Raw genomic sequence first — 13,083 nt, forward strand, 5'->3', positions numbered from 1 at the left:
AGAAAAGCCCAGCACAAGGGAATCCAAATTTTCATTCTCCCATGTGGAGAGGTTAAAAAACAAACAAAACCCTACATACATAAAAGAACACTTCAGCAACAAAAACTGAAAAGCCATCAAATCAGAATAAAAGATAACACTCTAAATTAATAATTTTGGTTTTATGCCCTAATTTTTCTCATCTCATTAAAGACTTGTGAAAATAGCTTCCCAAGTGACACCAGTGGCTAGACTAGATTTTTGACAACCACTATTCTAGATAAGAACTATTTTGTTTTAAAGATAGCTTTTCAAAAACTCTCTTGCATGAAAGAATAAAGTATTGAGAAAGAAAGAAAAAAAAAAAGCATCCCCTAACAACTGAAACTGCTCAGAGGTTCACAATTAGACCCCAATATTATTAACTGGTAATGACACGCGAGTGTCCAAGCCACTTCTGTTACGTTGGTTATAATCAATCTCACAGAATACCTACCTCAGTTCAGGTGACTCTGAGACATGATAAAGTGAAATAAAGCAAGGCTACTTCATGATTCTGTTTAAGCGCAGACAAAAACAAGGGTATTGTGCAACCCACAAAATGCCAAACACCCCCTTCTCTTGCTAAATGAATGCTTCTTCTTTACCCAATCATAGTATTGCCCCACCTTCTAAAAATATCCAACGTAGAGCAAACCCCCTATTCCTTGGACCTTGCCACAAATCACACAACCAAGGTCCAAACTATTAAATAGGTTTTGCCAAATGCCCTTTTATGGAGAGACCCCACAACTGCCCATGGTGTACATTCTCTCTCACTGCAAAGAGTAATAAACCCAGTTTGTTAAACTACAGGTGTATTTCCTGGTGGCCTTTGACTGAAGGGCACTTAAGGTACCAAAGAGTTAAATTCTTTTAAAATTCTCATAATCTCAACCACTTTACAGCATATTAATTCCCTACACACACTAAAGTAAACTAATTTTATTTCTTATACCCTTCTAATCCTTGTCTACATGTATATATTGTGTATTTTTGTTACTGAAATCACTGTACATGCTATTTTATTCCTTTTACTGCTTAGTAGCCCATCAATTTTAATGAATAAATAATATCCCATCATGATTCCATTTTTCTTAGAAAAATAAAAGAGTAAGAAGAGAATACATACCTTGCTCCCACTACCTATACCCTACATAAGCTATTCAAGACCACCCTCATCTAACCTTAAGTCAGATGCATCCAAATTCCTCTTTATCTGATCTCTTGGCAAAGAAAAGTGGAGAGTTACTGTTTTTAAAGAAGAGAAGTATGAAAGAGCAGCAGACTAGGTGTCAAGAGGCCAGAGTTTAGGGATGCTTCAGTAAACAATAGTGTAACCTCTGGCTAGACATTTTCCCACTGAATCTACTTCCTTCTCTGGCTGGTCTCTCGCTGTCTCCTGCAGTCACAGTCTGGGTTCCTGTGACTTCCTTTTAGGGAAAGAGCCACGGGACAGGCATTCCCATGACTGGGGGAGGAAGAGGGTAAGGCGACAGCAGCCACACCAGGGCCTGAGCTGCTCCCACTGCCCTGACTGGGGACGAATGGACCTTTCCCAGGGACCTCAGGAGCCTAGGCTGCAACTACTCTTGCAGCACCTGTCACCTGGCAGAGAAAACCAGTTAGCAAGCAGTCCGTCGCTTAACTGAGTTATGTACACAAGACGACTGGGACTTTTTCTCTTAGTTCAGGATGCGCGAGCCTGGAACTGGTCGAACAAGCGCAATCACTCAAATTGGGGGTGTCCAAATCACAACCAGGCTTGTACATAGATTAGGATCTCCCTGAAAGGCCTTCTTGTCCCAGCTTGTACGGAATCATCCCGGGACAGGGTTCACCAGTCCACTCTGCACCCACACACCCGCAAAGTATAACACAGACCCCCCGGAATGATGGTGCCCGGCACCCGCTGTTCCTCACGCCCCACCTGACCAGCCACACCCGCACCTGCGCCACCTCCGCGCCTCTGTGCCCTCCCCTAGAGCTCACTCACCGGCGGCGCCTGCTGCGCCAAGGCACAGGTTGCAGCCGCGGTTAGGAGGACTAAGGTTACGCGACCCCAGCCCGGCATCGTCCCAGCCGCAAAACCGCTCCAAAGGCCGCGGGCAAAGTCTGTGAGAAACACCACCTGGGCTCCAGGAAGGCCGCGCCCCGCCGCCGCGTGACCAGCGACACGGGACCGCACCAAGCGAGACGGGGGGGTGCGCGGAGGAAACGGGGTAAGAAGAATTAGGACGGGGCTTTTCGGAGTTGCGGCGAGTATAGCAGGAAGAGGGAGCTTTTCAGGAAGGAGTGCGGAACCCCCAGGATAGGAGTCGGCGCTCACGTTAGGACTGCGATATTGGTACGGCCCCCCCTCCCGCGCGCAGTGGTTGGGCCGAGCCTGAGCCCCGCCCAGGTGGGTGGAGCTCAAGAAGTTTTACCCGGGTCGTGCCCTGTGGACATCTGCGCCGGCAGCAGAATCGTCGTCCGCGGGCGACGCGGGGGCGGGAGGTCCCGCTCCACTCTGGGCCTGGTGCCACCTCTGCAACGTCCCCAAACGGCCCAGGGCGAGGTGTGCACTCGGGCCACCTCGTGCCACATGTCCACGAAACGGACCCAATTCACAAGAGTCTCAAAACACGGCGGCATGACACGCGACCCCCACCCATCTTTGCCCTCTGAGGAGAGCAGACCTGAAGTGAGCTTGTTCGTCCAGATCATGGAGTCACTGGCCGTGCTCAGATGTTACGGGCTGGAAGGGGGTTGGCGGGGATCTACCAGGGACACTCCGAGCTCTGAATTACCCGTTTGGATTTTCACCGCAAAAAGTCACAGAATTTAGATTTCAGTTACTTGGGCTTACACAAACAGGTGGAATGACCAGGTAGAACTGCCAACTTTCCTTCACTGATGCATTCAGCCATTGAGTAGCTGCGTTATTTCATCTAACTCATGAACCTTTAGGTTGGCAGAACTGAGGTAAACCCTGGAGGAGGGTATGTATTCAGTGTTAAGCCTGCACCTGAAAAACAAGTAGATTTAATTGCTTGTCATTCAGGCCTTCCATGGACTTGATCGCCCTGTTGGATATTACTTAGAAGTCCAACAGGAAACCTCTCAGTCGAGATTGCAGTTTCTGGTTGTCTCTAGGACATCCCAACCAGCATTGTTTTAATGCTTAACGAAACTTAGCAAACCATCACCAGAATCTTCATTTATTTCTTTTCTCCTGTGTGTTTGAAATTATAATTTTACCCATTTCTACTACTTCCTTGGAAAAATCAGTCTTTTTGCTGGAGATTGGGAAATGAAAATTTTATTGTGGGCAGTAGGTAACAATCAATCGTCCTGTCAACCTTAAGATAACCAGTTAATTTGCCAGCAAAATAAATTTGTTCAGACTAGCAGTTTGGCACCTTCAAACTGTGCCAAACCATAGGCAACTGGGGAGAACAAAGAGGGGCTTGTTTTTATAGAGGAAAGGAGAAAGTTGGAAGCTTTTTGGGTCAGAGTCCATTGAAGGAGAGAGCAAGAGTTCCCTTGTGGCAACTTCTCATTGGCTGAGTTGTTGCTGAGACAGTAGGACATCTTCCTTTCTATTACTGTGGTAGTAAAGTAAGCTTCCTATTGTGGAAGGTACAGATAAGCTTTTTCCTATTGGGGTCCATAAAAGATGGGAAGTGGTGGTGGGGGAGAAGTCCCCCTTCAGGGCTTCCTAACACCATTTTAGATGGGATTTCCTTTGCTCATTTTCACACTTTGTTTGAGGAATTTTGACTTTGAAACATCTCACATGCTTAAAGTGGCTCCTGATTCAACAGTAATCAAGCAGATCATAGAAATGTTCATTAATTTAAGAAATATTTACTGTCAGCCTACAATGTACAAGCATTTCTTCAGACACTGACTGAGGTTAAGCAGGCAACGAAAAAGACAGAAAGCCCTTCTCTCATGAGGTTTACATTCTAGATGAGAAATGAACAATAAACACAATATATAAGAAAATTTATACAGTATGTTACAAGGTGATAAATGTGGTGCAGAAAAAGCAGTGTAAAGGGGATCCAGAGTGGGGAGAGTTACAATGTTAAATAAGATGGACAGGATAGGCATTACTGAGAAAATTAAGTCTGAGCAGAGATTTGAAGGTGAGGGAGTTCTCCTAGCAGATGTCTAAGTAATTGTTCAAGGCAGAGGGAGCAGCTAGGACAAAGGCTTAAAAAAGAGAATGCCTGGCATGTTTGGCTATAGCAAGGAAGTCGGTAGAGATAGATCAGAAGTAAGAGAGGGAAAAGAAGTAGATGAAGTCCAAGTGGAAAGTGGAGTAAGGCAGATTATATAGGCCATTACCAGCCATGGTAAAGGGCTTCACTCTGTGAATATATTGAATTATCTTGGACCTTGAAATCAGTGTGCAGACATAGAGGATTCCCCTCTTTTAGTATATAAATAGCTATTCGGTTTGAAGATCGTTCACTTTAAATACTTATTGAAGGCACTTTAAACATGTCACCAACATATTTTTTTCCCTATGAGAGGATGGTTAAGTGGTCTAGCAAAATCAGATTCTTTATCCAGAAAAAAATTATGTCAATTGGCATAAAATTCTTGGGCACAATTTTCACATGATTTTGCATTCAACTTTCAAAGGCCTTTTATATGCTGTTGTTTTCAAATGAAAAAATTTAAATCTACTTTTTTTCTTTTTTTTAAGATTTTGTTTATTTATTTGACAGACAGAAATCACAGATAGGCAGAGAGGCAGGCAGAGAGAGAGGGGGAAGCAGGCTCCCCGATAAGCAGAGAGCCCGATGTGGGGCTCGATCCCAGGACTCTGGGATCATGACCTGAGCCGAAGGCAGAGGCTTTAACCCACTGAGCCACCCAGGTGCCCCTAAATCTACTTTTCCAAAATATACCACTTTATGCATTCTTTCTTACATATATATAATTATTCCTACTCCATTCTTAAGTAGTAGAAGTGTGCAGAAAGTCAAGGTGAGGCATGTGGTCATAGGAAACTTTGCCATGCTTTGTGACATACTGACATATTCACAGAAAATGACATTTAAATGTACAAATAAATGACTATGTTGGTGGGAAGGGTGATTCAAATACTATCTTCGCAACAAGCATCAAGTCTAAGACTTGGATAACCTGTTTAGTATGCAAAACTAAGCATCAGTAATCAAACTGTTTATCAGAATAGCTGAAGTTCTTGGCAAGCTGTGGACCTTTTTAAATCTCCTACTAACATTCCTAGGTTTCCGAGGTGGAGCCTTGATTTAAAATCATTGCAATCTAACCACTCCACCCTAAATGAACTCTACTGCACATAACACCACATTACTCAGAACAGGTATGGCTTGCTTTAATAAAACTGAATATTCAAAAATTCAAGAAATATAATGTTTCAGTTCAAAAAATAAACCTTTTACAGGAGTATTTGCCAGTAAGTTGTTTAATTTAAAAAGGGCTTCCTATACTTAAAACCTAATCTGAATTTCCAAACTTAGACTATTGTCCATCTTTTCAGGTAGGACTAGAGAGAATAAAAGATGTGAAAAATGGGAAATCAGAGGTCATGCAAAATTGCTACACAATATTTTTTCCTTCAGTAACTTTATCACACTAAAAAATATTTTACTTGCTTTATGTTTTACACGTATATAGAAAAACATGTTAAATCATTAAATTCAGCTCAAGGCATTGTTACACAACTACATTGTTACATAACTATAAACTTAATGCTCATACCGAATCAAGTTGTCCCTTCTTATATGTCAACATAAAATAATCATCTTAATAATCCTTCACTTGCACATATCTTTGATGTCTTACTAAATCTTACTAAATGTCTTACTAAATCTCTGACACCTCAGGCATGTTAGTTTGAAGACCTACTTTAAAAAAAATCCTTTTGTCCTATTTCCACTTTCCTTGATAAGACAAGATTCTGACCTGAAAATTATTTAATTGAGCTCAAATCCAATAATCTCTTCATATTTTTGTTCTTGTTCTTATTTCATATTCTTATATAGTTCACTTTTACATAAACCCTTATAGACACCTATTTAATGTTCCTGCCAGTTGTTTCTCGTAAGTTTGTGGTAAATTCAGGTATGCTCACAATACATTTTGAGCACTTACACTGGGTGCTGGGTAACTAGTGAACAAATGGCCCCTGCCTTCCTGGGGCTTTTAGTCTTGTGGTAGAAAAAAAATGATGATGGAAAGGAAAATGTAAATCAGATGAGTACCTTGAAAACTTGCAGTATTTAGATTACTACTCCATACTCTCACCTCTCGTTTAATACTGTAGATGTTTCACCAACCTCAGTTCCACTTCTCCAGTATGCAGCAGCCACATGAGTTGGCTAGACCAGATCCTTATCCTTATCTCTGGATGTGGGCCCTGGTTGGCCTGACATTAGAGCTGCCCTGTCCTTCTTGCCACAGTGCTTGGCTCCAGCCTTAATCATTTAGAATCTTGAATCCAACAAGCCATTTTCTGAAGCTCAAGATTTTGCTCTATGATTGAAGTTGTCCTTTATCTTCTAACAGGAAAAGTTCAGCTAACAGTCCTCATTGCTGCTGGCATTCATGCTGTGAACCTGAAGGGACCGGCCTAAGGAGGAATAGATACTTTGGACAGCACAGAGGAGAGATGGAAAGAAACTGGGTCATTATGACATTGTTAAGCTGCTAGATCTACCACGGCACTGTCCAACAGCTGGACTCTTCATTAATGTGAGCCACTACTCTTCTTTATGATTTAAGGTAGTTCAAGGTGGTTGGCTTGCAAGTTTGTGTCTGAGAGCATCCTAACTGATACATGTATTAAAACAGGTATTGCTACCTTCGCAAGAGCACAGGAGGATTTACTGTAAAGCTCTAATGCTTAAGTTTCAAGACTTTCACTTGCTCAGGCCTCTTCTAAACCTTCTACCTAATTTCACACTAGTAATTTTATATTCTTTTCCTTATAAAGAGGACTATCCAAATTATACAGGCTTCAGGCTTCAAAAAAACCTGCATCCACCATCAGGTGGTCTGGGGAGAAAACATCCACCTTTCTAACTCCTTCAATTCACATGTCCCTAGGAGAGGAGTGCCTTACCTAATTGGTAAATACCTGGAAGGGTCACTGCACTCATGTGGTCTGGCCTTTCTGGCTCTCTCATTGAGATTTGCTTGCTCATGGTGGTAAGCTCACTGCCGTAAGCCCTGGGTGACAAGAGTGGAAGGGGATGCAGTTGCCGCCTTGGACCGCATCTTTCAAACCTGGCACTTGTCCAACAAAATTTAAAAACACTTTGTTCTCACGAAGGCTATGACGACTGAAGAAAGCATTATGAAGGACTGGCTGTGGGAGATATGGAGAGAAGGCAGTCAAGGACTGGAGTCTTTTGTAAGTACTTGCACCTGCTACTCCCAGCCCAGCCTCACCTTCCCCTGTTCACTACCCCCATGTTAGAAACTGGCTGTGCCCTGGGATGCAGTTTGCACTTGTCAAGGGACTGAGCACATGAATACATTCCAGAGGAGAAAGACTTCGGATCCCACCTCGGCCTCAGGTCTAAGTGTGTTCCCTATTCCAGTTTACTCAGCAGTAAAGCTGGTATCGATCCCCATCTAATCCCTGTGCGTATTTCTCAGTTGTTTTTACCTTGGAAGGTGAGGAGAATGATTATCAACCTGAAATAACAACAGAGGTCATCAATAGCAATTATAGTAATAATTTATGTATAAAAAGTACTACATGACCGACTGAAAGTACCAAGCAAATCCTAAGTGCTGTGAAAGAAACACATGTGGTAAAATATAAATTCCTGATCTCAGGGAGCTTCCAACTGAAAAAGAAAATAGCACTAACATAAATAAATATCAAGTTATGAAGCCAGTCACAACTCAGATATATTTTATATATCTTCAGTTATTAGATTGAACCATATGAAATCACCATTTTTGTAGGTTAAAAATTAATCAAACAACATCATCTTCACATGGCCAACCTATTATTACCAACAACCAACATATTCACAATTATTTGACTTGAATTGGAAGCTGGTGTCATCACACTGCAGATACCTGTAGGCCTCTACTGGCTCCTGCTTCTCCTCACCCCTTGGAGATTTTTCACACCTGGCTCTCTGTCACTATTTCTGATGTGGTTCTCAATATTCTTGGTGATCTCAATATTCACAAAAAATAATCCTTGTAATACTCTGGTTTCTTGACTTCATCTCTTGTAATGTCCTTGGCCTCTATTTTACCTCAAATACCCAATTCCACATTGTATCTTAGACATTGGAAATTTTACTTCATTTTGCTTATAAATACCACTGTCCTTTGATTTTTTTTCCTCACTGGCACATCTTGAATATTCTGTTGATTTCTTCTCATCAACTAACCTCTATATTGTGGGGTGGCCCAGGGCCAGTCTTCAGATAGCTTTTCTTCTCTTCCTATGCTCACTCTTTATGTGCTCTCAACCAATATCATGTTAATGCCTTCTCTAGTTTGATGACTCTCAAATTCATGTCACCAGCTCAGACCTGTCCCCTGAGCTCAGACTCCTATCTATTGGTCTTCTCAACATCATCTACTTGGAATATGTAATAGGCATCTTAAGCTTATTATGCCTAAAAATGAACTCTATTTTTTCTTTACCAATCCAAACTGTCCCTATCTCACTAAATGGCAATTTCATTTTGTAGTTTGCTTAGACCAAAGATCTTACAGTTAGTAAGTTACCTTTAACTTTTCTCTTTCTTACCACATACCCAGTACACCAGCAAATCCTTTTTGGCTCTACCTTTAAAATATATGGAGAATCTGATCACGTTCTTACCAGTTCCACTTCTTTCTTGATCCAAGTTACTCTCATCTGGATTATAGTAATAGCCTTGTAATTGGTATTCCTGCTTTTCCCCATCATCAAATCTCCACACAAATCAGCTTACGTCACTCCTCTCCTCAAAAGCCTCCAGTGACTTCCTTCCTCACTCAGAATGAAAGCCAGTGTTCTTACCATGGCTTACAAGGCCACTTAGGATCTGGCACACCTGCTACTTCTCTGATCTCATATCTCTCCAGCTTTGCTTTTTTTCATGATGTTCTAGCTAAATTCATCTTCTTTACAGACTTCAAACATGTCAAGTAGGCTTCACCTGAAAAACTTAGTACTAACTGTTCCCTCTATGTAGAATGTTCCTTCACAGATACCCATGTCGTTCATCAAAAACTCAGATGGTCCTTTATTAGGGAGCCTTCCTAAAGCATCATATGCAAGACTCCACAGGTATTCCTTATCCTCCTTTTTCCCACTTAACCTGAGCCAAACATCAACACCACCTACTTCTATTCCTGTTTTCTTTTTGTTTTGCATCTGTCTCCTGAGGGCAGGGATTTTCTTATGTTTACTGCTTAGTCTCAGCAGCTAGAATACTGTCTAACACATCATAGCACTCAATAACAAATAAACATTTGTTTGATAAACTAAAAGAACTGCATTAACATCATCTGCCAAATGGTGTTTAAAATAACGTAAGCATCACCAAATTACAAATGGATTTTTTCCAGAAGTTTTTTTTTTTTTTAAAGATTTTATTTATTTGAGAGAATGAGTAAGAGAAAGCATGAGAGGGAAGAAGGTCAGAGGGAGAAGCAGACTCCCCGCAGGTATGGGAGCCCAATGCGGGACTCTATCCGGGGACTCTGGGATCATGACCTGAGGCCAAGGCAGTCACTTAACCAACTGAGCCAACCAGGTGCCCCTTTCCAGAAGTTTTTAAGTTGGGTGTGTGGAAATCAATATGCATTTTCCATACAAATATGAAGAAAGTGCTGCTATTATTCCCATCTATGGTTGAGAATCTGAGACTTAGGGTAAGTAACTACTTAGGTTTTCTGACTTTAGATATACCTAACCACTACACTAAATTCCCAGGCCAGATCGCAAAACCATAAAAGTCCATAGTTCTGACATATTCTATAAAAAAGAACTATAATGGAAGACACTGTTATCCTTGAAGGTATAGCCCTTTGTAGTCACTCATGGGTGAAAACAGGCTTCTACATCCCATTTCTTGGGCTCCTGTCAAAGCCAAAGCTCAAAGTCTCCAGGATTTGGTAGAAACCTTTAGGTGAGAGTGAGCTTGGTACTCATTGGTCTCTGATGTTCCTGCTTTCCCTTTGTTTGGTATCTAGAGATTACTATCTTTTATGTGGATAAGTGACGTTTCAAGAGATATTTACAAATATTTTATCTAGTATATTGTTTTATTAAGGAGTACCATTTTACTCAAAGTAGAAGCCCTGGTTCTATAAAATCAAGGTTAAACTCCCTCGCTTCCCTTGGGTTTAAAATGAGGCGAAAAAATCCCAGAAAAAAGAGAGAAAGCAAGAAAGAAGTCAGTACATTTAGTACTTGTTAGTTTGTAACTCTATGTAGTTAAATGGTGGGGATATCAGCACCATTCCCCTCAACTCCTGGGTAGGGGCTGCAACAATGGTGGGAGGAAAAAGAAGAAAGAGCAGTGAATGTGTTCTTAGACATGTGAGATGACTTTTCATCTTTCATTTCTTATTTAGATCACATCGCAAATTGATCAGTTATTTTCTAATATTAAAGAGAAAACTCTGATCTTGTTTACTATTAGAACTGGGCAACATGTGGAATTTCTTAGAACTAATGTATTTATTCTATAGGAAAATGTTAGTATTGAATAGAGAAATGGTATTTTATGTTCTGTGAATGCAGTAACTATTAAGTAATGTATTAAAAAGAATAATTTATTAGATTTAGAAATAAAACTAATTTCAAGAAAATTAAATCTATTAGTAACAGAGAGGGCTTGGAACTGAGAAAGTATATTTCAAAACATTTTAAATGAAAAGTGTACTGGTAAAGGGATGCTCTTGGAGGGTCATTCAGAGATACAGATCAGGATTTCTAATTTCAGAAGAGAGTGGAGCAAAAAGCATGTTTAACCCAGCTGGTCTGTTGTTAATTTTTTTTTTTTTAATTTATTTGACAGAGATCACAAGTAGGCAGAGAGGCAGGCAGAGAGAGGAGGAAGCAGGCTCCTCGCTGATAGAGCCCGATGTGGGGCTCGATCCCAGGACCTGGGATCATGACCTGAGCTGAAGGCAGAGGCTTTAACCCACAGAGCCACTCAGGCACCCCTGGTCTGTTGTTAATTTAAGGTGGAGTAATAGATCAGCTGAGCCAAGAGGACAGAATTTTTTAAGGCAGATCAAAGAAAGGTCACAATAGCATGAATGCTGGAGTCAATGAAACTGAGATGGGAGACTCCATGAAGACAGGACTACTAGCCAGATTTCAGGAGGGTCAGGACACTGATGAAGAGCAGTGCAGAACTGCAGTGGTAATGGGTGTGGATGGTATGTGCTTCAAAGACTGAGCTGATGGGTCAGGATGATGAGAAGTTTCAAAACTGATACTTGGGGCCATAGTATATGATTCTCCAACTCTGGGTGCACTGGAATGAGAGCTGAATTCGGCATGGAAAAAATCAGAAGGGGCATTCTCATGAGAGAGTCAAGAGAAAATTTGTCTATTAGAATTTTTTGCTTACCCTTTTGTTAAATGATTAAATCTTTGTCCATTTTCCTATATTATGGAAAGGGCACACTGGTTTGAAATGAGGCTAGAGTAGTAAAAGGAACATGGAGAAACAAAGTTGGTCATCACAGGTGGAGAGGCAGAAGCAGCAGTAATGGGATATATAGAAGGTCTTCTAGAGAGGATTTTTGGACTAAAAATGAAGAACAAGGGAATAGGCAAGAAGGTTCTGTTTCTGTAGACAGATAGGGAAATTATTTGTCTACACAACAATAGGAAACTGAAACATTCCTGCTGCTGTGCAAGCTGACTTAAACTAAGATTTAGGGTTGAGGTGCTGTAGAACATCCTAGGTTGGTCTTAAGTCCACTGTTCTTTCCTAAGTAAGCACCACATTTGAGAAAGTCATTTTATATATACAGGTAATATCAAGCTGAATGAAGGCTGGTGGGCTGCTAATCTATTATCTTAATTTTAAGTTCTCCCAAGCCTAGGTATATCCCTGGGCTTTTTCAGCTACCAGTTAAAAAACAAAGCAAACAAACAAAAAGCCTTGGTGGAATATACTTAGCAGAATAAAAAAATAGGTACTAATACTTATACCAACATAAGGAATAATAAAGAAAAAGAATAAATAAGACTTTAGAAGCTTAAAGCATCGCCTATTTTTTTCCCATGTGATTGACTAGCTATGCAACTTAACTTTGTCGGGTAGTAGTTAAGGAACTAACAGAAGTCATGACTTGACTCCTTACCTTGGAATCTACTTATATTTAGGTTTTCACCTTTTTAAAGGAATAATGAGGTGTGCTTTGTTTTCTTTGTTCTCTTCCTTGCAGTTCCACTTAGTTTCTAAGGACCAGAATTAGGAAACTGCATGATGGAAAAATAAACACAGGTAGTGCTACACCCCTTCTTCTCTACTAGCAGCACTCAGAACAGGATTGCAAAACCTCATTAGATTTGCAAAACATGGTAAGAAAAATAAACACCTAGAGATCTTAATTTGTAAGTCCCGGTTATGCTCTCTGAAAATCTATCCTTTATGAAATATAAGGGCAGCACTGAAACACAAAGCTAAATGAAAAGATGGCATATTGTTTCTCCATCATAGAAAATAAACCTCAGCAATATTTAAGAGAAATAGTCCAGTGGCATAAAATTAAACAGAAATACACCAAATAGTGTCAGAGACTTTCTGGGGTGAAGTGAATAGGAGATGTCATAAAGCAAAACCTGCCATCAAAAATCAAAAAAGCAGGGCGCCTGGGTGGCTCAGTGGGTTAAAGCCTCTGCCTTTGGCTCAGGTCATGATCCCAGTGTCCTGGGATCGAGTCCCGCATCGGGCTCTCTGCTCCACAGGGAGCCTGCTTCCTCCTCTCTCTCTCTCTCTGCCTGCCTCTCTGCCTACTTGTGATCTCTGTCTGTCAAATAAATGAATAAAATCTTTAAAAAAAAATCAAAAAAGCAAAACAATCATAAAGTTCCCT

The 13,083-nt window shown here is 40.9% G+C and overlaps 1 protein-coding gene and 1 long non-coding RNA gene across 2 annotated transcripts in view; one reads left to right on the forward strand and one right to left on the reverse strand.

The window, feature by feature from the left end:
* ASAH1 (N-acylsphingosine amidohydrolase 1) overlaps positions 1-2,182 on the reverse strand; it is a 47,941-nt gene extending 45,759 nt beyond the window's left edge. Inside the window, exon 1 of the mRNA XM_032844901.1 lies at positions 2,015-2,182. Within this exon, the coding sequence (XP_032700792.1) occupies positions 2,015-2,092 (78 nt within the window). The 5' untranslated portion in view covers positions 2,093-2,182. The remainder of the gene's footprint in view (positions 1-2,014) is intronic.
* Positions 2,183-6,612: 4,430 nt separating this feature from the next.
* LOC116859544 lies at positions 6,613-12,571 on the forward strand. Its single transcript, XR_004381183.1, has 3 exons — positions 6,613-6,753; positions 7,334-7,414; positions 12,433-12,571. It is a non-coding gene; the product is annotated as an uncharacterized LOC116859544 (long non-coding RNA).
* The last annotated feature ends 512 nt before the right edge of the window (positions 12,572-13,083 follow it).

This window comes from Lontra canadensis, unplaced genomic scaffold, assembly GCF_010015895.1.
Source record: "Lontra canadensis isolate GAN:19392208 unplaced genomic scaffold, GSC_riverotter_1.0 scaffold159, whole genome shotgun sequence".
Taxonomy (NCBI): domain Eukaryota; kingdom Metazoa; phylum Chordata; class Mammalia; order Carnivora; family Mustelidae; genus Lontra; species Lontra canadensis.